This window comes from Lemur catta, chromosome X, assembly GCF_020740605.2.
Source record: "Lemur catta isolate mLemCat1 chromosome X, mLemCat1.pri, whole genome shotgun sequence".
Lineage (NCBI taxonomy): Eukaryota > Metazoa > Chordata > Mammalia > Primates > Lemuridae > Lemur > Lemur catta.
Window position 1 is genome coordinate 37,561,263 of NC_059155.1, and position 26,681 is coordinate 37,587,943.

At 36.2% G+C, this 26,681-nt stretch overlaps 1 protein-coding gene across 3 annotated transcripts in view; it reads right to left on the reverse strand.

Annotated features, from left to right (window-relative positions):
• Positions 1–243: 243 nt before the first annotated feature.
• FGF13 (fibroblast growth factor 13) overlaps positions 244–26,681 on the reverse strand; it is a 510,355-nt gene continuing 483,917 nt past the window's right edge. For all 3 annotated transcript variants that reach the window (XM_045538562.1, XM_045538561.1, XM_045538560.1), the window contains 2 exons: positions 3,154–3,352; positions 244–1,630 (listed from right to left, as the gene is read on the reverse strand). In XM_045538562.1, coding sequence (XP_045394518.1) covers positions 1,494–1,630; positions 3,154–3,352 — 336 coding nt within the window. In that variant the 3' untranslated portion in view covers positions 244–1,493. The remainder of the gene's footprint in view (positions 1,631–3,153; positions 3,353–26,681) is intronic.

Here is a 26,681-nt window from a genome sequence, read left to right on the forward strand (position 1 = left end):
AGAATGCTAGAAGTGTCAGTTTAATCATTGAATGGGAATAAGAATTCCACTGTACCAATCTTAAGTCGAAGTACAGTAACTAGCATAATAAACACACCTTAAAGAGTATTCACGTTAATCTGAATCTCTAGACTGTAGATTATCTGAGTAGGGTGACTTTATCTACATTATTCAGTGTTTAATTCCAGTTTCTACTATAGTTAATGGCACATAATGGACGCTCAATAAATACATGTTGGAGGATTTTTCTTTGAATGAATATAAAGAGTTTATTCGGTGCGTATTTGGGTATACAACAACAAATATTAAACAACTTTTTTTTAACTTTTTGTGCACAGGACAGAAAACTGCCTGTACATGCTATGTCCACTTTTGGAACACAGATTTTAACAAATATTAAAGCACAAAATCTTACATATCATGCAACTCTATGCCAAGATTCCAACTTTCTTCCATGCAACAGATATGAAGATCTAAATGGAAACCTAGCTAAGTCTTAAACACTTTTCCAGTAGCAAGTATAATATATGTTGTTTATGGGGAACCAGTCTTAACATTTTCTTGTACACAATATTCACGTGCCAAATACAATGACAGGAGGACTCATACATATACAGATAAGACACTTCTTATTTTAATAACACAAAAGACAATATCACAGTTCCTGTCTTTACACAAGAAGCCACATCAACATTTTAACATGATACACAAATGGAATTAAGAGAAATCTACACTTGAGGGTAATCATTTTTTAAGTTATCGTTACTGACTGGGGTTAACAATACAATTCAATTTCTATGCACAAAGTACAGCACAAGAACTTGACCAGAATACTACAAATCTAAAAAAAAGAAATTGCCAAATCACAAGAACACTGTTACTTTGAGCCTGAGATGCCAATTCAGATTCAACCCTGAATTTGGTTGATTTGGGTGACACCGAGTCGATAGAACCACTGAATTTCAGAAATCCATAAATTTGCACTATACCAAAGTAAAGAGTACATTTGAATCAAGCGTAGATAGAAAACATTAAGCCAAGAAAACAACACAGTTCACATAATTTTGTTTGCCCCTACAAAACATTTAAGCAGTTAATTTTGTTTTGTTTTGTTTTGTTTTGTTTTTGGAGAATAATTGTGGTCTTTTAAATTTTCTTGGTTGGAGAGTAAATTTTGATCAGCAGTAGTGCTGTGAAATATTTTTGGTTTGTCATCTCCAAAGTACAGGTGAGATCATGAGAAAATTTGGCAGTCCTTCTCCCAGATTTAGTTCACTGATAATGTTTGGCATTCTTTTGCACAAGCTCAATCTAAATTATGGGGCTTTAGTATGTATGATAAGAAGGTCTAATGGCAAATAGAATAGTGAACTCTGCCTGTTTGTTTGGTAAACGCCACTGACAAATTTGAACTTTTGGGTGAAGGACTGCTAGAATTCAACAGCACCTGGAGGTAAGGTTCTGTTACAGAGCCCTTGTTTTGCCCTCACTGGCTACGTTGATTCATTGTGGCTCATGGATTTGCCTCCGTTCAGCATGCCAGAGACGCTTCTGCTCTTGGTTGGGGTCCCACTTCCAGATCGGGAGAACTCCGTGAGATCGTGCAGTGATGGCTCCTTGTACATGGCCACTGAAAAGCACATAAAAAATGGTGTAAAAGGCCTTTAGATGGACACGCCAACGTATTGTATTCTTGAAAATTGCTAAGAATAGGTTTTAAGTGTTCTCACCACAAAAATCGTAAGCATGTGAGGCAGCACATATGTTAATTGGCTTGATTTAGCCATTCCACAATGTGTGTGTATTTCAAAATATCTTGTACATGATAGTTTTTATATATATATATATGTATATATAATTTTTGTCAATTAAAAAAACTAAAACAGAATAAAAGAAATTTTTAAAAAATGGGCATACCACGCTGGGTCCTCAACTTTTCTTCTGGTTACTACTAGGCTTCTGTGCCTTAAGCCAAACATGAAAAGTGCTGTTTTCAAGAACTCGGTTGAGTAGACTGGATTAGATTAAGCAAAATCTAGTCTTGGTACAGTAGTGTGTAAAGAATTAATGCCTAGCTTCTATCACGTATGGTTATATACCAGAAGATTAATGAAAAATGCATTTAATAAAGCTCTTGGAAGTTTAAATATGATCTATAGCAAACTGTGCAAGCCAAATATTAAAAATTTAAAACATTTTAAAACATTGATTGCTGTCATACTTTAAAATGAACCTCTCTAAGAGGATAAGTATTAGCAAATTCTTGGTGCAATAAATGGTAAAAATTATTATTTTTGTGCTGTAAATAAAAGTACTAGTTTATACACATGCAGCACTTATAACGTTAGATACTGTTCTTTGTATGCATTATCTCATTTAATCCACGTAAGAATATTATGACATAAGTACTCTTATCCACATTTTACAGATGACCTTGAGGCACACACAGGTACATAACCTGTTCAAGATATCCAGTTAGTGAAAAGTCAAGCTGAGCCTCGGGTCCAGGTAGTCTGGCTCCAGAACGTGGTATGAAACACAGTGCTATGCTGATTTGAGCTAGGCAGTCTGCCTCTACTCTAAAACCCTATGTTAACCTAACCCTAAGCTGGTAACCTCTTTGAGGTCTTCCTCTGCTTTGCTGGCATTTTTCTGACCCTTCTCTACCATGTCTCACTACTTCCAATATCCCTATCTTCCATGACTTATTTCTATCCCTTACGCTTTTTAATTTGCTATTAATCTGCTAATAATGACTAGAAAACAAAACTATGACTGAAAATTGTTGAAATAATATTGTTGGGCCCTTAGAGAGGCCCCAAGGAGCTTTCTGCTAAGTATTAAGTATACACATATTTTAACATCTATGTCTCTGCCCAGGGACCATTTTAGCATAATTTGAGGTTCTTGTCTGTCCTGAGTTAGCAATTAAGCTATTTCCACCTAAGTAAGGTGTTACTATATGTATATGCACTATGGAAAAATTAAAATCAGGAGAGTAGATGTTTTTGAATGTTATAAAATGTTTGTAAATTTCGGTATAGATTCCTTAATGTGGAAGAACTATGTTCTACTTTCAAAAGTGTGATAAAGGATTGATTTAAATTAGTGTTTTTATACCATAATCCATAGTTCCTAAAACATCAAATTTACCTTTCAGTGGTTTGGGCAGAAAATGGGCTGCAGGCTTGTTCTTCTTCACGTGGTTGCCTTTCATGATCTCTCCTTCTTTGTTCAGACCCAGATACCACCCTCGGCCTGACTGCTGCTGACGGTATATCATTGATGAATATGTCACGTAATAATTTTCAAACACTGATTCTTTGAATTTGCACTCAGGTGTGAAATGTTCCTGCAGCAAAGGTAAATAAACAAAAGCTCAATGTTTGTAGCCCTGAATTTCATACAGAATCATCCGGTTATCTGGTATTACCTTTCAGAAGTTTAGGATACACTTCATTAAAGCTTGTATGCCAGGTGCTATATTTTAATAGTATAAACTATTATCACTGGCAACCAACAGACATTTCACATGATGCTTTAGAAAAAAAATCACTAAGTGAAAGTGCCACTGATCAATGATTAGCTCTCTGTGTAATAGGTAATGGGAACATTAGAGCCGGCCACTTAAGTGTTATATATCGGACAAATGCAAGAGCTAAGTATTGAAAAGACAAGCATAAAGCTATCACACAGAGCTTTGTTCCCTTTGGGATTAAATATGAGAAAATAAACATTCAGTCCTTGTACTTAATTTTCATGGATTCTTGAGTTATTATACACTATGGTTGACAACAATGGTTGTCAATCGCCCTAGGCTGAAACCTGTGTTACAGTGCCTGCTGCCTGTAATTCTAAAAGCATGCTACAAAGAAAGGCTGCCTTTTACTTTAAGGTAAACCAAATTGATATTTCTTAGATCACTGGACCTTGACTTAAGAAAGAAAAAAATTCCCCCTTACCCCATCCTTACCTTACAGTAACATTTACAAGCAAATCAATATAGAAGCAAGAAATTTACAGTAATTCTACAAGCATACATGAGAAAGCTGCCACCCAGGGGACTTTGAACCCTGAAATGTGGTTTTATGCCATGTACTTGGCCATGTATTTTTTTGGACTGGGCCATTCAAATGAAGGGTTCCTGACCAAACAAACAATTTCAGGGGGAAAACAACCTCTCCTTTTAAATTTGTGTGTTTGTGCAATAAACAGCCATGAAAAATGACCATTTCTAAGCCAAATGAAATGAACAGTAGATTTTAACTTATAAGTAATCCATAGAGCGGCAAAGTAGCAAAAAGAAGATAATATGGAAAATGCTAAGTGAGCTACATGTGATAGAGTCACCAATGAAGCTATCAGATTTTTGCTAATTTGCTGAGATATTATCAGGAATAACTTTTAATATCACCAAAAAAACAAAAAACTTGTAAAAATACCGCAAGCTTTCTGGGACACCAGTCTTTTTTAAACAATGTCTTTATGGTCCTACCTTCCTTCATTTTTCTATTTGATATCATTCTAAGCACCTGCGCAATAACATCTGAAGGACTCTCAGAGTCATTTCAGCAAATAGGGACACATTCCTCAAGAGAGGCAGCTTTTCTCTCAAAGTTAAGTACTCAAGCAATTTTCTTTCCTTTTTTTCTAGGAGTCCACAAACCCTGTTTCTCCCAGTAATCTGCCTGATTTCCCCCATCTGGCCTCCAGAGTGCCCAAATTGGTGTATCTTTTGGGGTTATTTCAGCCTAGGGGCACACTTTAAAGATCCTCACAGGACTCACACAAATTCAACCTACTCGAGGAGAAATGTACTTCTAAGGCAACTGTCACATGTTAGGAACCAAAGTGTTCTATTTATGGGCTGTGAAAACTCCTCTTTGTAGGATTTCTCAACATAGGGAAAGCCAAGAAAGTACAAAGAAATTTGACTAAAAATCTCCACATTTCCTCTAGTGATGAGGGCAACTGCATAGAATATTTCTGAAATTCTTTGGAAAGTAAATCACCATTTGGACAAAAAAAAAACCTTCATCCTTGGAGAACAAATTTTGTTTTCATAAAGGGTCAGAAATCTGGTGAATAATACATATTATAGAAGGAATAAGTTCTAATGTTTTATAGCAGAGGGGGGTGACTATAGTAAATAACAATATAGTGTATTTTTCAAAATATCTAGAAGAGAGGACTTGAAATGTAGCCAACAAATAGAAATGAGTAATATTCAAGTGATAGAGACCTCAAATACCCTGAATTCATCATTATAAGTCTATGTATGTAACAAAATTTCACATGTACCCATAAATATGACCAATGCTTAAAAATAATAATAAAAATAAAAGAGGTGGTGTATGAGAACAGAGAAAGCCAGACTTAATTCTGACTGAGGGACTAGGGAGGGATTTACGGAGACAGTGATATTTTAGCTGAGACTTTCAATATAGAAAAAAGGGGAAGAATAATATTTGAAGCACAGAGTCACACTTCCTCTAACCTCCACTTCTCCTGTGTTGCTTGTCTCAGTAATTGGAGTCCATCATTCTGGCAATTGCTCACACTTAAAACTTCATAAGACCTTTAAGTTCATTCATCCACATGTTCTCTAGTCCATGATCCATGACCTTCACCTTCCATTCCCATTGTTACTGCTCTAGTTGTGACTTTATTACCTCTTCGCTGGACTGCTGTAATAACCTAACTAGTCTCTTCTCTTCTGTTGGCAGGTTTGCCTTCCTAAAGCCAAGTTCCCTTCGTTGGAAATTTTTGATGATTTCACCTTAAAACAACAAACAACTGGATGTGGCAGTTAAAAATTCTCCACAATTCAGTTACTACCATCCCTTCCAGTGTTATCCTCTACCACAGAACCATGTGAGCATTTGTGCCTTCACAGATGCAACTCATTTCCTTTGTTTAGAATGTCTATTTCTCTATTTCTCTACCTACTGGCTTTCTTGTCATCCCTCAAGACTTAGCTCAAATATAACTGTTTTTGGAATCATGTATAATCTCTCCCAATCAGAACTGATTATGCTCATATCTATGCTCCCATAAACTCTATCTGCATCTCTAGCATGGCCCTGTGTGTGACGCATACATGTGCATGATTAGCTCCAGATGGCAAGGAACTTGTCTTACTTATTTCCCAATCTACCTCCCCACCCTCAAAAATGACTGGTCATATTGCCTGGCACATGGTGGACCACGCAATTATTGTTTATAGAATTTGAATTTCTGAGATTCAGATTTAAATATTGTAAATTCCAGGACACAGAAGTATCAACTAGTAAAAAGTCTACAGAGAATTTCCTTAATACCACACCACAAAATCAGCTGTATGTAAAAGGAGGCTGTCATTGTATGGACAGATCCTGCAAATGTGCTTTTAATATCTGCTAAGAATAACATGGCACCTATAACATTAGGAGGAAAAAACTTGGCAATTGTTACAACTATGGGAAAATAGCAAGGAAGGACTCAATGAATTGAATGCTCTGTCACATCCTGGCAATTTCTTAGTCATCACCACTAAATTTGGACTCAAAAGCTCAGTAGAGAGGGAGAAAACTGAGGCCAAAAAAAGAATGTTGAAGCAACCAAAGGAGTGTTCTGTTCTCTGTGTGTGACACTGTCATTTTATCCAGTATTGGAATGAGTAGGCAGAAGAGGCTTGATTTTTATCAAATGTGGGAACATATGAGCATTCAACCTAACAGGAAGGTCCACCAAAAGGGGCAGAGGTCCAGTTGCATTTCCCTGTCTCTCAGCAGTGATTCATATAAATAATTGAAATTCGATTTGACCCAACACAGGAAAGCCCTATTCAGAGGAGATCAGGTAGACATATGCCAAGGAACCAACCTTCTTTGATTGATCTGGAGATGCTCGTTAATGCTCTAGAAGAAGGTACCATAGTGGTCTTGACAAATAGGAGGCACTAAATGAAGGCATCAATCACTGTCATCTGGACTTAATAGGCAGTAGATAAATATTTGCTATTATAATGAATGAATGAATGAAAAAGATGTCATGTATTCCCTGCATAGTCACTAAGAAATTACTTGGCCTGAGTACAAAAGAAAAGGTGTTTTATATCATATAAACTTGTATGCATTGATTTCTCTTAAAAGTTGTTTACTTCTCTTGCACATCTATATTTTTTCAGAGAAATAACATCTTTTTAGTTCATGAAATAATCTGTCTCTATTACCTTTCCTCTGTATACTCATCTGTATTCCCCTTAAAGTTCAATGTTTCTTTCTTCTCAGTCAATATTGAACCTTTTATCTAAAGAATCCATACCAGTTAGTTATAATGATCATATTTTGGGTAAGGAATGGGGACTATGCACTTAGAGAACAAGTGGATCCAGGAGCAAAATCTAACACCTCTTTTTACTAATTTACTCACACAACTAGGAGGAAATAATTCTTTGGAGGCTGAAATATCACTGACAAGAAGAAAACATTCAGAAAGAACCCTAAACATCATTTCAATAGAACTATATTGGGAAAGTCTTACAGTCACAGATGTTAATGGTCTGCTATCCTTATCAGGGCATATTAGACCTCCACACAGACTTTGAAAGGCAAGCAAAGAAGGCATTCTCACAACAAGTAATGCTGAATATATGCAAATAACCCCAAGATCCAATGGTGTGCCAAAAAACATCTTTGCCGCATAACAAAGAGACTGGGACCACTGTAAATTGCTACTCTGTTACAGTCACAAGAAGCAATAGTGACTGCTGGGTTGCCTGTGGCTCCGAAGGCAGTGTGGACACAGTGCAGTACCTCTGGCCTCCTGCAGCTGGAGCAAGATCAGAAGAAGTGTGGGCTGTCATGATGGGTTCCCTAAAGGGAGATGTGTAGCTACATCCTCAGTAGCCATAACGAAAATGATGAGAGCTAAAATGTGATATATCTGTATATCATTCATGTCAGTGACATAAACGCATATTAACATAAACGATATCTGTATATTGTTTAAGTAAATGTCTTAAACACATCTCCAATACCAAAATATACATACCGAGACTAAATGCCTTCCTGATTAATATAAGTAGTTTGGCAAATGTAGGCCTTTATAATGGGTTTTTCATACCTTTATGTTTCCTGCTCTTGCATTTTCAGCTATGGTACCATTGATAGGGTGGCAGTGTTTCGTTTGAGTCTGTATCTCAGCAGGATAAGAAGCTTTGAGGATTGTCATATAGACTATAAATGTTTCCTTTTAACACATTTCTCTGAAAAGAAATACTTTTCAAATGGGCTGCACTGATTCCCTCGGATTGAGAGAGAGCAACAGAATCTAATGAAGTTGTTCATACATAAAATGGTACCATTAAGTCCCAAGACTGTCGAACAAAGTCTGTGATAATGATATTGTATTTTAAGTATAACCTTTCACATATGTGTATGTCATGCCAAGCATACACATCCTGGTATAGATTAATGTTTCTCAATATATTTTAATTTATCCACATGTAACATTTTTTAAAGCAGCCACCATAGAACACAAAACAAACATAGTTTATAGATATATGAGTAGGCATTTAAAGAAACGTTTGATAATGAACCTAGAAACACATGGTTTCCTCTTTTCAGCAGGTTCTGTAAACATATTTTAACTAATATACCTCTCCTTTCTATGCCCCCACTTGTCTCTCTTCTCCTCCTCTCTTCCAGGCATATTTTCAGTAGCCTGATCATCCAATTAATTTAACAATTACTGCCAATAGCAAGGGTCACTCTTCTGATTCTGAGCCATGTTCTGATGATAATTAATTTTCTAGATTTAAAGTTAGCAGGTTATTTAAGCAGGCCTGACTTGTGTGCATCAATTATTCCCCAACCTAATGAAAATGATATACAGATTAAAATTAGATTTTCAACTCTGTTAAAAAAATTTAATAAATGGAATCTTAAAACATAAATCATACCCATGAGGGTGCCAATGTAACTACCTATAGTCTCTATACAGTCTTCCCTTCCATTGGTGATTTCAAAATCCAGGACTAATTGCAATATTCAGGGCTTTGATGTTCTCTCCCAGGGTATATTTGATGTGAATGAACTTCATTATTACTGAGATCAAAGCATAGGAAGGGAAAGGTTGTGGAAAAGGGAATCAATACTCACCCAGTGCACTGTAGCTAAGCAAAATTATTAATTCATGATAGAGTATGGTTTGTTCATTCACTGGACTATGAGATACTTGAGGGCAGCTCCTAACATAAGGTCTGGCTTATAGTAAATTTTCAATACATATCTGAAGAAATAAATAAGTGAAAAAAGGAATATCATATGAAGAGACCTTGGAAGCTCCCCTGTACAAATCCAAAAACGGGTTAAATGTGGCATTATATTTTCCAAATGAATAGAGGGTCGTTTTAAAGTAGAGACAGACAGGTCAGAATTTGCCTGTGAGAGCAGAAAGAGTAGGTGATAAAAGGAGAAAAGTAGCCTACAGAAAAATTCAACTTAAAAAACTGGAAAGAAAGAAAAGGAGGGACAGGAGGGATGGAGAGGAGGTGAAGGAAGTGAGGGAGAGAGGGAGAGAAGGAGGAAGAGAAGAGAGAATAACAAAAACAATGCTTAAGTTATAAGAATAAAGAGATCCCTGGGAACCAATACATAGGCATGAAACGTATACACTTGGTCTTTGGGTCTGCAAATAGTTAAACATTTTAATTAAATTCTATTAGCCTGACTTTTGTAAAATGGTCAAAAAAAGTCTAACAGTTCTGCTGACCATATGGGGTTGTTGTATCATACAACATGAGATGATGTATGTGAAAGAAGCTCTGAACTGTAAGGCTCCGTAAACATGAAATGTGGGATTACTTCTGATAATACAGGCCCAGAAAACCAGGCCCAAAGAAATAAATTCACTTTTCTTTTCAAGGTTCTTTTTCACTATGGAATGAATTTACAAAGAAAGGGCCTGCCTATAGGTATTTTATTAACATGGAAGAATATAAATTCTGCCAAAAATTAGGACTGCACATGAATTACACTTTGTGTTTAGTGCTCTCCTCCAAGCTTGGCTCCCAGAAAACTGTTTTGCCTCCTTTCATTTTTCATTTTTGTCTGAAGTAGGCTGAAATGACTTCAGTACTTCAAGCCATAGCACTAAAGAAATGAGATGCTTAAAAAGGGCTTCATGAAATACCATGCCATAAAATGACTTAAAAGTATACATGCTAATTAGTAACCATTTGTAAAGAAATGCAAATTATAATTAAGAACATGTACATGGGACTATTTTTCCTTAAATGGTTACAATGCAATTTCTTGGTTGCATTTCTATATTCCAAGATATTTCATAGACATTTTATTTTACCTTATGTTGACCCCACAAAATATACCAGCTCAGTATTGCTTTTTCCCCTTAGTTCTTCACAAACAAAAATGAGAAAAATATTAAGGGACCTGTCAACCAATGGCTGGTTGAAAACAGAATTAGGACCCAGATATGACCATATTTTAGCTTCGGAGTGTATTTAGTCCCCTGTGCTGGCTTGTTCTAGATTCTCATATATTTCTGTAAAGCAGTGTCATGCAATGGATTATCCAGGCTGTCAAATTTTACAAAGCAATTTGTTTTATAAAACACACTGAAATAAGCTAGAAATAAAAAAAGAATAAGACCAAACAAAAACAATGCATCTCTTATAGAAGAGGGGTTATTTTTGTCACATTATACAGAAGTACATGATCCAAAGGCCTCACTCTGCTTCAAGCCTGGTCAGCAAATACATTTTGAAATGGAAGTAACTTGTTGAGATCCATGACAAAGAAGAGGGATGATCACATGTCCTCAAGACTGTGTGACTGGCCCAAGACAGTGTTAGTCTGACCCTAACCTTCCAGAAGAATACAGATTGTTTAGGCACTCCAATTAGGTGGCAGAGGATATACTTCATTTTACATAAAATATGTTCCAGAGAGCCTGTGTGAACATCAAGTTATATTTTAAATTTTCTAAGAGATCTCATTGTTTAACAGAAATCTGCGGGAAAAGTATTTTTTTCAGGTGAAGAATACTTCTCTGAGGTGAATAATCCCCTAAACATATTTTTGTCTATTATGTGTGTTAACTCTGTATATTGGCTTTTTTTAATGACAGAGCTGATATATGTGTTTTGAAAGGTGAATCAATTATCAGATATAATTTCTAAAAAATAAACCTTCCTGTCTTTTAGCTGGTCATTGGAATTAATCTGTGCCCATTGGATATATATTCTCTGTTACTATGGAACTTTCTGATTTGTGGCAGTGCTCTTCTCTGTAACAACTTCTGAGTGGGATCTAAGTTCTGGTGAAGAAAATGAGTTCTGAAGTACTTGTCATTAGAAGGAGAACAAGCTTAGTAGGGTGAATCTTTTTAAATAGCTGTTGCAGGCACTTGAATAAAAATTCAAAGCCTAGGAACTCTGAAAAATTTTCCCAGAGATCCAATCAGCCATTGTGCAAAGGAGAAAGGTCCTTTCCTCCTAGATAATTGTAAAGCTCTGACAAGGCCTATTAAAAATAAAATCATACCAAGGTGGGTGCATAGCATGTTCTAGTACTTCAGGAAAGTTTGAGAATCATAATTTGTGTTGGATTGCAGTTGTATTAAATTTGGTAGGATCTGTCTCTGAGAAAAACTGTCACTTACAATAACCAGGAGTCTGCTTCTTCAAAGAATTTAATAGGAGACTTCTTATCTTTTCTGTTGCACAGGTAGGAAAGCAATGGTAGACAATGGTGACTGCTCCAATGGAAGTCACTAATGCATGCTTCCACTGCAAAACATAAAACCTGGTATCACAGGGCAAGGTGTAAAGGCCTCATCTGTAAACCAAGGATGAAAATGACGTCGCAGAGGGCTACTGGACTGTTGTGCCACATTACATCTGCAAATTACTTTTCAGGACAGGAAGTGGTAAAGAGAAGAATCTTTCTATGAAAAGAGTACATTTCTACTCCCATCTGCCCCTTGAAAGAAGCTAAATGAGAGGATGCTAGCAGCAGTAACTTGCCACAACTCTGAATGGAGGAAGTCATTTATTACTTTAACACCTAAATAGAACAATTCATTCTAACCTACTAGTTACTGAGAGCCTACTGTGTGCCAGGAACTGTGGCAGTCCTCTTTGCAAATATAATGATCTGCTTTAATCTTGACAGCACCTGTGTGTAATAACTGGCCTTAGAGGGGAATTCCCCCACCTCACAGGTGAGAAAACCACAGGAAAGGTGCCCGTAACAAGTCATTTCTTCATAAACTCAATGGCAAGTGCACCTTTTCACCCAGACAGTAGTCTCTGTGTAGATAATAGCCGTAATGCCAACTCCCTTCTAAACATGCAGTTTCAACATCTGCTGAAGGTTCAGCCCTCCCTCCTATTTGTGTGCCTTGCCTCTGAGAAGAGTTCCATTCAAATCTGCCTCTTCCATTTCCCAGTTTTCTGATTTTAGGCAATTTGCATGTGCTCTGAGCCTGCATCTCAAATGGGAACAGCATTATATGCCTCATAGAGAGAATTGCAGAAGGCATGGAAAGCAGTTAGCATACGTGTCGATGCTCAATGACTACCAGATCCCTTCCCCTGACTTAACTTTCAGTTTGTATGATATATAGGAAAATGTAGTATCCCCCCACCCCACCCTCAATCTGAAAGTGGTATGAAAACTAGTGATTGTCAATGAAAACAAATGGAGAAGAGAAGCACCTTTCCATATTTGTGAGGGGCCAATATTACACATTAATTGTATGTGTGAGAATTGCTTTCAGTAGTGATTCCTTTTCAAGGATAATAATACATAAGCTTTTGATTTAGGGCTTAAAATATCCTAAGATTCTAAATCTAGAATTACTAGACTGTGTATCAGTGACAGAACATGATATTAAAGGGATTTGTGAAATAATCCAGTATTAATGGGCCAGATAACATTTACACGTCTCATTTTAATTACTATGCCACAAAAAGTACAACATTATTATCTCACTTCTTTTGTTCCAAACCACTGTTTCGCTAGTTCTACTTTCACAATGTAAGTTACTAGTAACAACAATAATGAAAAATCTAATCGTACCTTATGTTTAAGCAGAGCCTACTTTTAAAGTTTTCTACAACTGCTTGAACAGTCATGGCATTCAAGTGACAAGTTAGGGACAGTTTAATAATGATGATAATAAAGGTAATGATTATAATGGATTTTGGTAGATTTTTTTTTATTCTCTAAAGAGCTTCTTTTTAGAGTTGAAGAAATGGAACCAGAGATGCTAATACACTGGAACCTGGCTTTAACACTTTCTGCTGGAGCACAAATCCAGAGCAGGGAAGCAGCTCCTTCTAGAGGAAGCTGGAATTTAAGGTAGCTGGTATTAACATGTAAGAGGCCCTTATTTTAAGGCAACCTGATCTGTAAGATGCTCCTGATCTCTAAGACACTGAAGATCCAGTAGTTTTAACTGACCCTGAGTTCCAGAGGGAAGGAAGAGGTTTAACACAAAGTAGAAGCCAAGCCAGTCAGCCTGTCCCCAGGCCACTTCTTTCTCCACCTCCCTAGGCAGCAGCTCTCCATTTATCTTATGTAAATCTGTCCACTTAACATTCTCCTAGATCATGCCATGAAAAGTTCATTCTTGAATTGCAAAATGTTCACGACTGAACCTGAGCACATTTTGGGTTTTTTTCCTTCCAGTGCCCTTCTCTCTACCCTAGAAGTTTTTAGGGGATAACCCCAGAGCACCTTTACTGAAATTAGGCTTCTGTCTCTTTAGGTACAGATGTGAGTAACAAATATAAGGAGAAGTATAAATTAAACTAGTCAGACTTGTGTGTGTGTGCACGTGCATGCACGTATGAGGGAAAGACAGCGAGAAACAGGGAGAAACAGAGAGAAAGCAGAAAAAGACAACAGAGAGTGAAAACCGAGAAAGTTTTTTAAAAAGTGATAATTTGTTTTTCCCAATTCTATAATCTGTGGGCTTTGAGAAAGCCTGAAGGTTTAACGAGGAAGGTGGGAAAATAAGCTGTCTCCCCTTTGTTCGAGATCTTTCTGTTTCCTGTCCAAACTCCCACCTGTATTCAGAGCTGTGGTGAAATCTGAAAGGCTGCCCAGGGCAGGTTATGTTCTTTTGTAAAGTTAGTATCTACAGAGAAACCAAATAGAGGAGTAAACCTATTTCTTCCTGGAGATTTTCCTATATACAATGCATATCTATCTCTGGGGAAAAAAAAGGAAATCTGGATCTCTTGAGAAACTCAGGATTGGTGCACAGAAGTAATGTGAAAGTTCATTAAAATAAGACACTTTGAAATATGAATGTCACGTCATAAAGTGAATCATATTTTCACAAGAGACATAATGCTTCCAGGTATAGCTATGTTGCAGTAAAAAAGACAATTCCCTATTTATGTCCAAACTGCCATCACCTGTTTATTATTGTTATTACCTTATATTATGGTTATGTCAAAACCACTGCAGTGAAGCCTGAATTCTAAAAATGTAATGCTTTATAGGAGTGTTTATACCATGTATCTAGCTACAATTCATAACTGAGCTTCTAGTAGCTTAGTTTAAATTAAATTTGTTTTATATTTCCTGAAATACTGCATCATTTTATATTAATATTTTTTAAAGGGTTTTGATGACATTAAGTTTTGAAATAGGCAAATTACAGTTCTTTATCAAAACATGCAATTTAAATTTTCAAATATTTGTTACTTATCACCCTAGCTGAAAAAACAACAATGCAATAATATAAAGTATGAGAATATATAAAAATGATTATCACTTCATAAGCTTTGCAAAACAATTACCTATTTGAAATAATTTTCAGCTTCCATTTGCAACAGTGTAGACTGTTAAAACATTTGCATGAGAATGCAAAATGCATAAATTATCCCTGCAGGGAGCACTTAAAACTTAAGGTAATTATATAGTATAGAGGTGGTTTCAAAGAACTCAAAATAACAAATAATTCTACAATCATCCTTTAAAATGATTATGATTCTGTATTACCTTGATCACTAAAAAATTCCCTCTCTTTACAATTACATTCACATGATCACTTCTTACTTTGTTCTTTTACCATCAAGCTCTTACAGCTGGCTCTGAAAATTTGCATGCTATAAAAGCTGAACTAGTCAGCTAGTAGAGATGAATCCTCCAGTTATATTCATGCTGCGAACAGAACCGTAACACTCCCTTAATATATCTTATCATTGCACTTTTATACTAAACATGCATCCAAATCAAGTCCTATTTTTTACATTCCTCCTGCTCAAAATCTTTTAATGGCTCCCTGCTGCCTACAGGATAAAATCCAAACTCCCTGGCCGGGCGTTCAAGGCCCTCCACAATCTGGCACCTGCTCTCCTACAATTCTAGCATAAGATTCTTCAACTCAAGCCAGATTGGAGAAATAAGGCCAGGATAAAAAGTAGCAGAGATTTTTTCTTATGAATGGAAAAATATCTCCTACAAACCAATTACTGTGCTTCAGAGGCTGGGATATTCACTGTGGTTACAGAGAGAATCGCTAGGTCACAGAGAATATGTATTAATTACTCCTAAGGTTCTTTCTTATGCTCTGCACTATTATTTTTTTTAGTCCTGAAAAATGACTTGCAGTTTGTGAACATACCAGCTGTCTCATGTCATGATTCCTCACACTGTGCTCTAGCAGGAAGTGTGCTTGTGCAGGGGCTGCCATCAGGCATGCAATTCTTTGGTGGCCACTTGCTAATAATCAGTACTTCTTCTTTTCACAGCACACAGAGAAAAAGAGTCGAACGTCAGCATGTCATAAACCTCCAGGCTCAGCTTTGGCTGGAATGCAAACGTGCTTTACAATTGATTATTTCTGAAGACTTTTCACAGCATCAAGGAAGAGTCTAATGAAATTGTATGTGAACAGAAGGAAGCTAAATTATTTATCTCATACTAATTTTTACCAGATGGCTGGTGATGAAAAATCTATACTGGAAAATATGCTGTATATATTACCTTAAAGATAATCAAGGGGCCTAAAACTTTAAATGTTCACAATGTATTTGTATTTAGTCTTAGGGGTAACATTGATTTTACTCAAAGGTTCTTCTGAGTGACTCTTATTGGTATATAATAAATCATTATCACCAAGTCATTATAAGTTGAATCATCTATTCATGAATCACATCAGCAGTTGGATTGCTTCTCACCTTTAACCTCTCAGATAAAATAAGTTTTGGATGTCATTGTATGATGGTGCCTGCTATATCCGCCAACATCAGGAGGATGCAAACAACACTGTTCCCCTCTCCAAGAGAAAGAGAATACAGCACTTCAGGGAGGACACAGTCATCAGAATTAAATTCCTTCACTTAGCTTCAGGCAGAACTGGTTAAATGCTGACTTCCAACTAAAATAAACACAGTTGACGGAAAGGCAACAACTATAAGGGAGACAAGATGTACCAGATGTACATCCTATGTCTGGGAGGCAGTGTTGTGTGTATTCAACATACGATTCGTCCCTCCACTGTCCTGTTATGGATCCATTTTCTCTTTGTTTTGAAGCCCACCACTGGGGAAAGGAGACATGGACTTGTTCTTTGATTGACTCTGAAATGCCAACTGTTCAGGAAGGGAGTGAAGACTTTCAATTATGTGTGCTGGTTCACATCAAATAAAATATTTTTAGATGAGCCTAAGCTATTCTATAAGTTCTCTAGGTAAAGCAGGTAAAAGTTCTGGCCTCAGAAAAGAATTGATTTTTGTAAAGAATCACAATGCATGATAAGCTCAGAGAGTCAGATCTCTGAACATCATTATACAATGTTGGTTGTTTTTCAGAATGTGAAGTATCACCTCTGGCTGACGTTATGAAGACCAATTATTCATATGAAGACCAATTATTCATGTACCATTTTATGGGGAGTTTACTCATTCTAGTCAACAAAGATGTCTTGAGTGCCTAATTTTCCTAAACTAAATTCTGACAATTGTGGTGCTTAGCACATTGGAACAGCATGTGTCTTCTCCACACAGTTGTCAAAAGAGTACTTCCCAGGCCTCAGCCTGAAGTCATGCCGTATCTCAAAGTGTGTTCCTAAAGTGAAATGACAATAGTCCAAAACCAAATTCTACAGTCTACATTGACAAAGCAAGATATAACGCTGGGTGAATCTATTCCTACTAGAATAACCTGCTTGAGCATTTATTCCATTCCAAAAGGATTTGTTTGGTAATTTCATCTGTTATAGTTAAGTGTTCTGTTATCATTAGCACCAAGAGCAGCTAAGCATTTACCAATCTCAAAAAAAAATATGACTATCCTGGGTCAAGATATAGATTAAAATTGAAATGGCTTATGTTGAAACCTAAAAACAGATCCTTCTGAATCACATCAGAATGACCAAAATTACCACCTTGAGAATACCCACAAGAATATACAAATCCTATATTCTGTAACTAGCCAAATGAGTCAATCTAATCATAGTGAACTACAAGCCCTACTGTGTACTCTATGCCAGTACAAGATAATAAAATTCCATTTTTTTTTATTTTTAGTTGACACGTAATAATTATACATATTTATGGGACACAGAGTGATATTTCAATAGACACATACAATGTGTAATGATTAAATCAGGGTAATTACCATATCCATCACCTCAAACATTTATCATTTCTTTGTGTTATGAACATTCAAAAACCTCTCTTCTAATTTTTGAAAATAAACAATAAATTACAGTTAACTATATTCACCCTATAGTGCTGCAGAACACCAGAACTCATTCCTCCTATCTAGCTGTAATTTGGTACAATAAGGCTCCATTTTAAAATCAACCTTTCTGCACAGTAAGATTACTATACTTCAATCACCAGAAATAACAAGCCATAAAATACAGACACTTTGGTGTCACTGAAGTTATACTTTCTGCAATTCAGATCTGCTGAGGGAATATTTACAGAAGCTGGATATTCGCTAAAAGCCATAGGAAAGACGAAGGAACATGAGGGTGTGTGTGTAAGTCAAGTGACCAGGATAAAAGACAATATAATGACTTTGAGTAAACACTAAGAGAGGTTAAACCTCATAGCTTAGGGGTAAGCTCCACAGACTATGCTTAGTTGTTAGGAACTTTGCTGATTTTCTAGCATTAGAAAGAAACAGGAGTAGACAAATTAAGCAGTTATGATGCCATTAGAATTGAGATGTTTAACTCTGTCCAAACACATCCAATTGAGTGTGCAACTCAAAGGAAAAGTGAAGAGATGGGTGTGCAAACAGCAGTCATTGGAGGACAGAAGTACCATGCACACATGGTGAGAATGACTGCAGATTACTTATTTGTTTTCTTAGTAACATTACCTCTCTATTCTTCTAAAGAGTCTCAATGTTTACCCACAGTTGCTTACTGTATTTTAAGTAAGCAGTAATAGGTTCAATTTTCCCTGAGCCTGAGTCACAGCCTGGTAGTAAATTAGGTGCTTTACTTCCTTGAGGCCACTGAGCCATCATTTAAAGCATAATACGCTTGCCTTGGTTTATGAAGATGCTCCTGACTCACTTCAGTGGGAGTTGTTTTTGCTGCACTGCTGATAGCTGAGTTAAATGAATGTACTCATTATTTTCTTTTTGCAGTATGGATGAGATGGCCTGAGCTAATTATACTTTCCTGCCAATACCATTGTGATCCACAGAACAAATACCCATGATGTTTGGTTAAAGTTTGAGCTTTATTCTGTGGATGCAGAACAAAGCAAAGTCAATGAGACTACATGGGGCACATGGGTGGGGGGATTGTGGACTCCTTGACAGCATTCCCTATCTGACTGTGTTAGTTGGCCACCAGTACCATATAAGCCATACTTGTAGTAAGACATTAATTTACAATAAGGCATATCATGCATTCCTCTACCCTACACTTTCTAATGGCTTCCCATCTCACTCAAAGCCAAAGTGCTTTCCTTGGCTTACAAAATCATATGTGATCTGACCCCCTGCTATTTCTCTGTTCTCATGTATCACTCTTTTTCTCTTTCCATCAGTCACATTGGCTTCCTAGCTTCTCCCTTGAGCATGCCAAGCATATTCCCACTTCTGGGTCTTTGAACTTGTTGATACCTCTGTCTGAAATATTTTTCTCCAGATATCCACCGGAACCTTTCCTTCTCATCCTTCTAGTAGCACCTTAGCAGAGAGGCTTTCTCTGATCATCCCATATGAAAGAGGAACCCTTATCTCTCAGTACTCCCTATCCCCCAACCCTTCTTATTTATTCTCCAAAGAAAATTATATATTAATTTGTTTGTCTAATGTCTGTCTACCCTCTCTAGAACATAAATTCCATGTGGACAGAGATTAAGTTTTGTTCATCATCGTCTTCCAGCATTTGAAACAGTGCCTGGTGCTCTGTATTCATGCCATAAAAATTTACTAAATGAAAGAATGGATGAATTCTGGGGGCCTGGTAGGTTGAAGGGACAAATTATTCCAGATTATTGAGGTCTTTGGATAATTATTAAATAATTAGACTTTTCATAAAATATTTAGGATCCTACTGAGGTACAGTTATCAGGGCTTTAATTTTCACTGTGGTTATGAACTGCATTATAATTATATGCCAGAATCTCTACCCAAAGAAAAAAAATAAAGCTTTACTAATACTCTTTTGAGGTAAACATGAAAGGCTATTCATAAAAAAGGCAGGGCAAGATGAAAGGAAATAGCTAAGGAGAATACTTTGAAAAGTGTATGAACAGGTAATTAATCATTGAAAGCAGCAAATCCTGATGGCTAATAAATTTGAAGGGCTTATCTTAGTAATGTATGAAAGTGAAATCTTCTCCTTAACATATCAGAAATGTCAATTCATTGTACTAAACCAAAGAATAAATGAAGAATACATCTTATCAAAGAAAATACTATAATTTTGATTATTTAATTGAAATGCACTACAGATTAAAACATTAAAATATCAAGACAAGGTTAGCCAGGGATCCAGTGCTTAACTTGGGGGCTTAAAACTTGATCTCATTCATACTTAAATTGCTCTTTGCAGGACACAGGTATTTCAGGCTGAACATTTTTAATGTTAGAAGGGTTCGTGGCTCCTTTATTTTTTGCCTCAGACCACATTTTATCTTCAACTTACCAAAATAAAGATATGGATTTTTTTCAGAAAGAGAGATGTTAAATAAGAAATAAATGCCATACTTGCTAATTAAGTACAATGGGATAGAAAAGTAATTCAGTGTCATACTTCCAATGTTATCCAGAGAAGGGAATAATTTGAAAAGCATAGTGAAGAATAAAAGAAAAGAAGAATGGTTTAAATTGTGAATTACACTTTCTACAAATAAACATTTGTCAATAGCAGTAAATGCAAAATATACAGTTATTCCACTCACTGGCCGGCCATGGCTATGTGAGGAAAGTGAGTATACATCAGGACTCCATCACAATGTGTGTTGCTAAGAAATGGACTCAGAAGTAAGTATATCCAACCAAATGCCTGGGATGGTTTAGCCAGGAGCAGAGGTTCAGGGCCCCGATATAAGTGTAATGAAGAGGTTTGGCTGTATTCCCTGAAAGATAGTGTCTTTTGGATACAAACTAACAGACTTGATACTGGACCCTTATAAGAGTAAGCCAACAAGCACATTAGGCCCCTTAGTAGCTCTTTTCATGGAAACTGGTTTTTAAGATATGCCCACTGCAATCAACCATATTGGCTCACTGATTTTGGCACACTGGGAAAAAGACAAGTAGAAAAGGGCAACTGCATGCCTTTAAAACAATCCTAACTAAAGGCTAATGGCAAATAACTTTCCAGACTTCTTCTTCTTTCATTCTTCATTTTATGTTCTTTACTAAGGCACTTTGCATACCATTTAAGAGAACAGGTTTTAAAGTCAGTAAGTAGCAGAGCAATAATTAGAACCTAGGTCAGTCTAACTGGGAAACTTTGGGCAGGTAATGTTACCTCTGTGACTCAGTTTCCTTATCTTTAAAATGAGGAAAATAATAGTAATTTCTTCATAGTCTTTTTGGGAGGATAAAACAGGTTAAGATTTGTAAAGGGCTGTCCAGTCCATAATAAGGAATTGAATTTTCTAAAGCAGATCTTTATAAATCCGGGAATGAATGGCATATTTTAAGATGTTTGCATTCATATAAAATACAATTACTTTGTGCCTAAATAAAAGAGGACCATGATGGCTGCCCCCCACCCCATGCTTAAAGCAGAGCAGCACTGACAATCAATTAGTACCTGCGGTCAGCAACAAATCTGCTTCAGGGTGGATGATTTAGGCTTTTAGTTCTCAAAATGGAGTGTTGGTAGGTACTGAGATTCTGTGAACACTTTTTTTTTGTAAAGTCTATTTTTCTTTCTAGCCTTCATCAGTTGTCCTTAGAGCATAGGTTAGAATACTCCACCCCGAAGAATTTAAACAATAGTTTCTAAACATCTGGCTAAGAAATCCCCAGGGGATTTCTCTGGAAGTGCTCTTCCACTTCTCTGCTCTCTCTCAGCTTTTGAGGAGTGAGGCTGCTCCTCTGTTGCCAGGCAATGAATTGCAAGAGCTTAAATTCTGATAGTGACTTCCTAAAAATGCATTTCATTCTAGAGCACCTTCTTCTTGTCTACATCCCAGTTCCTACATTTTTCTCATTTTGTTAGTATCCTCATCTAAAATATTGTCAAATTTTTGCTCTGCAACAGTAATCTATGCCTGGTAATCTTCATTTGGGAGTGGTCAGATGTTGTTAAGAAGAAGTAAGCACTAGATTGTAATTGGCAGTTCAATGTCTGTTTCCTCCATTTGACAATAAGCTCTGAGAAGGCAGGGGCTATTTTTGGCAAGTATCAGGCAATCAGTGGATTATTGTTGATAGAATGAATGTTTGGATGGATGGACAGATAAAAATATATACACTATAGGAAGCTATCTTGAAAGTGGCAGATGCAGTAAAGATTTAAAAAGGTAAGAAATATTTATTCAGGTTAAAGGAAAATAAGAGAAACCGACACTAGGTGTATAATCTGGTGAGACTATCAATAACAGGTGGAAGAAGTGAAAAGTGAGAGAGGGTTAAGATGTGCTAAGAAGGGGCTACCAGGCTTGATGTATGTGGATGAGTTACTTGAAAGGAAAAATGCCTTTTAGAGGCTGCCACCCTAATCTAGTTTTATCCAATCAGTAATGATATCTAATAATAGTGAAAGGATAATTATTTATTATCCAGTCAAAGATTTTTTAATTAATGTCAAAATCTTGTCATTATGTTGCATCCAACCCGAGGTTAGAGTTTGGAGCATAACTGCTGATATTAATGTTTTGCATGTATTCAGAGCACATATATTAATTATGCTAACCCTTATGCACACTTTTTTGGGGTGACCACTCTGTAGGAGTCATGCAGTACCTGTGATACTGGGACACTTTATTCATTCATTCAACAAACACTTACTGAACACCTACTACATGCATGAAAAGTTCTGACACTATGCTAAGTACTAGGGATGCAGCAGTGAACAAGTCATAGCTAATTCTTGCCCTTTCAGAATTTACAGTCTGGTTAAAGAAACAGAAAAGATAAATATGCAAGTACTGTTTGACAAGATGAGTACTGAAGTAGGACTAATCATAGTGTACTATGGGAACTTTGAGAATACATGGCTATCTGGTCAAGGAAGGAGCTACTGTTTAGTAAGAGCATGCCAGGCCTAGGTGTAACAGCAATTTTATCCTGAGGGCCACTAGAGAGGTTCAATCATAATAATGGATATTTGATAATAGAAATGGCTAACATTTACTGAACACTTACAGTACGTCAGCAATGTGTACAGGGCTTTACATACATTATCCTAGGGAACAGTATGGAATATCATATGTAAATCCCATAGGTGTTGGGGGGGTGGAATAACAGAGTTGCTTTGGGAAGTATTCCAAGAAGACTTTCTCTAGGCTGCAGTGGCTCCTCAGAGCTGACAGCAACAGCAAATAACAATCCTGTGGCACTATCTCTTGGTTGGCAAGGAGTTCAACTGAACTTGTTGGAGGAGTAGAGCATAGCACCTTGGGGTTCTTATGATAGCCAGTGAGTGATAAGACTTGGAATAGCTATTCCACATTGCCAGTCACCAGAAGCATACGGGTCTAACACTAACAAATCTTCTGGCAGATGACAGTAGGTCACTAGCTTAATGCTGGTGGGTTAAAAATGGCAGAAAAGCAGGGGGGGCACAACCTCCTTTTCAATATTCTATGTAGGTACTACTAATGACAGACAGACTCCTCTGAACCTTGGAAAATAGACACAATGTCCAAGAAAACAGAGAAAACTGGGAGATCCTAATTCGGGAACATTGTGGGGCATCTTAGCCAGGGAAATGCTAAACACAGAAAGGAACAAAGTGCCAGCTATGGACATTGTTAAGGCCTTTTTCAACCACACTGATAGTATTGAATAAAATAATCTCATATTTAATGACCCCTGCTAAAGCTTATCAGAAATGATGGCATTTCATAGGTCACCCCTGTGCACTTTGAGCTCAATTCCCAATTATTGGTAAAATGATTCCTACATATTGCTCTCTTTGAATGAAGCCTTGTTCTTTAGGAATTATAGGAAATTGATTTTAGCAATAACAAAGCTAATTAAATGACACATATTTATTGATTTCCTATGGGCAGGGTAATGTACTAGATTCTTAGAAATGAATAAAAATACTTAGTTGAATCTTTAATTTTAATTTTGATCCTCTAGGGTCTCACTGATCATGAATAAACACAACTCACTAACTTCAGGATTAGGTATCTGTGAGACTGCATCTACTATTAAAATAATATTAATTACTCCATGTTCTTCAATGTTCTTATTGGAACCACAAACACAGATATACCTCTAGCAATCACTAACTTCCTACTACGAGCATTTAAAGATGGGCATTTGCCTTTACCCCTAAAGAGCTAATATTAGGAGCTTTTGTCTCAAGCCACATGGCTATGCATAAACTATTTGAAAATATTTTAAAAATTTGATTCAATATTATACATGATATTGCATGTAATGATGGAACTGTATTGTCTACTTTTATCATCTCTATTTTCCACTTCATGGCTATGGCTATACACTTAAGAAAACCAAATCTTTTACTGATGACTGGGCTTTATGAAGGCTTATTCTGGCAATCCACAACAGAAATTCAGTTCTTTCCCAGCATTTTGCCTGCTAGAAAAAACATCCAACCCCTAGTATGATTACTCCACTGATGTCACAAATTACAAGCTGAAATATGTCACTAATGTAGGTCTTTGATAATTCTATTTCTTTCTCATCTACTGTATAGGATAGCAGAGAATTATCTTGCCTTATTGATTTGCTTCTGATTTTTAAAGTGACTATGTTCAAGGTGATAGTTCAAATGTCTACTATGCCCAACTGGTTGTTTTCTTTTCTCAAGAATCAGTCATGAAAGTGGAGACTGAAGTAAGCTTCCATTTGTAACTGCAAAACCTTACTGAAACAAAACCAAGTAGTGAAGTTGAGCAGTTAGATTTCACCAGGACTACAATATTTGTGTTCAGGAGGAAGGGATGTTTTTTTCTAAGACAGAAGAAAAATAAATTTTCTGCACTCAAGTAATTTTCAGAATGAGCAAAAAACATGAGACTGTCAAAATAGACAAGTTTCCATTAAAGAAAGGTGTGAGCAAATACAACTAGCAATTACTAACAGAAATTGCCTTCACTACAACAACTATCAGCTAGACTGCATAGCATATGCAAGTAACTAATCCTTAAAACCTCATTTTCTTTTGTATGGATACTTAAATGAAAGCAACTAAGCTAATCCAATTATTCTAATTGTAGTTTTTAAATTAAACATTTTTATTTATTTAGGCTAGGTAGATAACTCAACAGTTATAGTTATGACAATTTCAAATTCAATTTACAAATACAGAAAAATAATCATTCTTATATAGTAGTACAGGAAATGACTTTTTTAAAACCTAAAAAAAAAGGAAATAACTTTTAAGTTTGTCTGACAAATATTTGAGCAGGCAAGTGTCTGGAGTAGCTTCTATTCAAGTCCAGTTATATTATTTCAGATCGAGGAGTTCTAATGGGGAGGGATCTATGGATCTGTCACTGATTTAATAAAGACCCTTACTAAAGTCTGGCAAATGCTCTCATAATTTATACATATGGAAAGATTGATACTGATCTTTCCTCAGTTATAAGTTAAGGAAAGATAAATATTATTTCTACAAGACTACATAATCTCAGCTTGATTTTTTTCTCAGACTTGTTTTTAAAGATGTTATTTCTTAAATTGTGAGTAAACCCTTACCCCCTGCATATTCTGACAAATACCTCAAATTGAAAGAAATTCGCCCACATCACTTATTTTGATATAAGTCAAAATACAGGATCTTAACTCAAGCTGATGGTGGAAATACTGGCTTGCTTTTTCTATCAACCTTATATAATCTTGAAAGTTGGTCTTCTTACCTCCCTAATCCTTCTGAAATGTTAAGGATATGAGTAATGGCTTGAAAAAAATGAATGACAGATCTTCACCATCACATTAATACCTTCTAAAGCAATGAGCCAAAAATGTTCCATAAAGATATATTTTTTAAAAATTCAGTGTAAAAATGGACATTATAAATTTAACCATTCTTCTTGACCTGATAAGCCTTGTACTTTTACTAATTTGATGCATGCTTGGAGTATTCATGTCTAAATAAAGGTATCACATAGGTTATTAATTCAACATTGGTCAGAGGAAATGAAATTTAACTGGATTTCCAATTTAATTTGTAAGAGGAACCCAGTCCTTTAGAAGTGAAATGCTATAGCTTTCCCTAACAACCCTGTGGTTGCAAATAACTTATAGCCTTTTTTTTACCTACCTATATATTTTATTCAAATAGTTTACACTTAGTCTAGCAAGGCAAACCAATGATTGGGAGCGCCTTTCCTAGAAGTACTCTATGGCACACATTTTATTTGAATGTTGCTCTATGTAAGGTATATTTCATTTTTAGAATAAAGTGATTTGAAATTTATTATATTTGGGGGAATTCCACAGGGAATATATACTCACTATAGTATTCACCTAAGAAAAATATAACTAGGAAGAATCATTTCTGCCCCAAATACCATCTTACACAATCCAAATGTCAATAGAAATACATTTAAGGAAATCTGCTCTTTTAGATAATATGCATCATGTTGTCTTTCCAGAAATCTACTACCACCACTACTCATTCACTGGAGGAGTGAGGACTAGTTACTAGATAACAAGTGACCCACACTACATTGGTTACTTTGTTAGTATATGTCCGTCATTTTCTTTCCTTCTTCCAATCCCTATCACAACTCTCTTACTCAGCCTTCTCCTTTTGTTGTACACTAAATAAATAAGAGCTTGGAAAGGTTTATTAGAAGCAATATAAACCTCAAATTTCTTTATCTCAGATGCTTAGTGGTCCTCTACAATTGGCATTTGTAGATACAGAGTAACAGTTTGCTTTGTGCCTCTTACATAAATCTAAACTGTGAGTCTATTTCTTTACAGAGAGACTTAGAACTAAGGAAGGCTCTAGTTTTCTAAGCTCTGAAGCTGAGTATACTTGGTGCTTTGGCATGCCAGTCAGTAGGAATTAATGAAAGT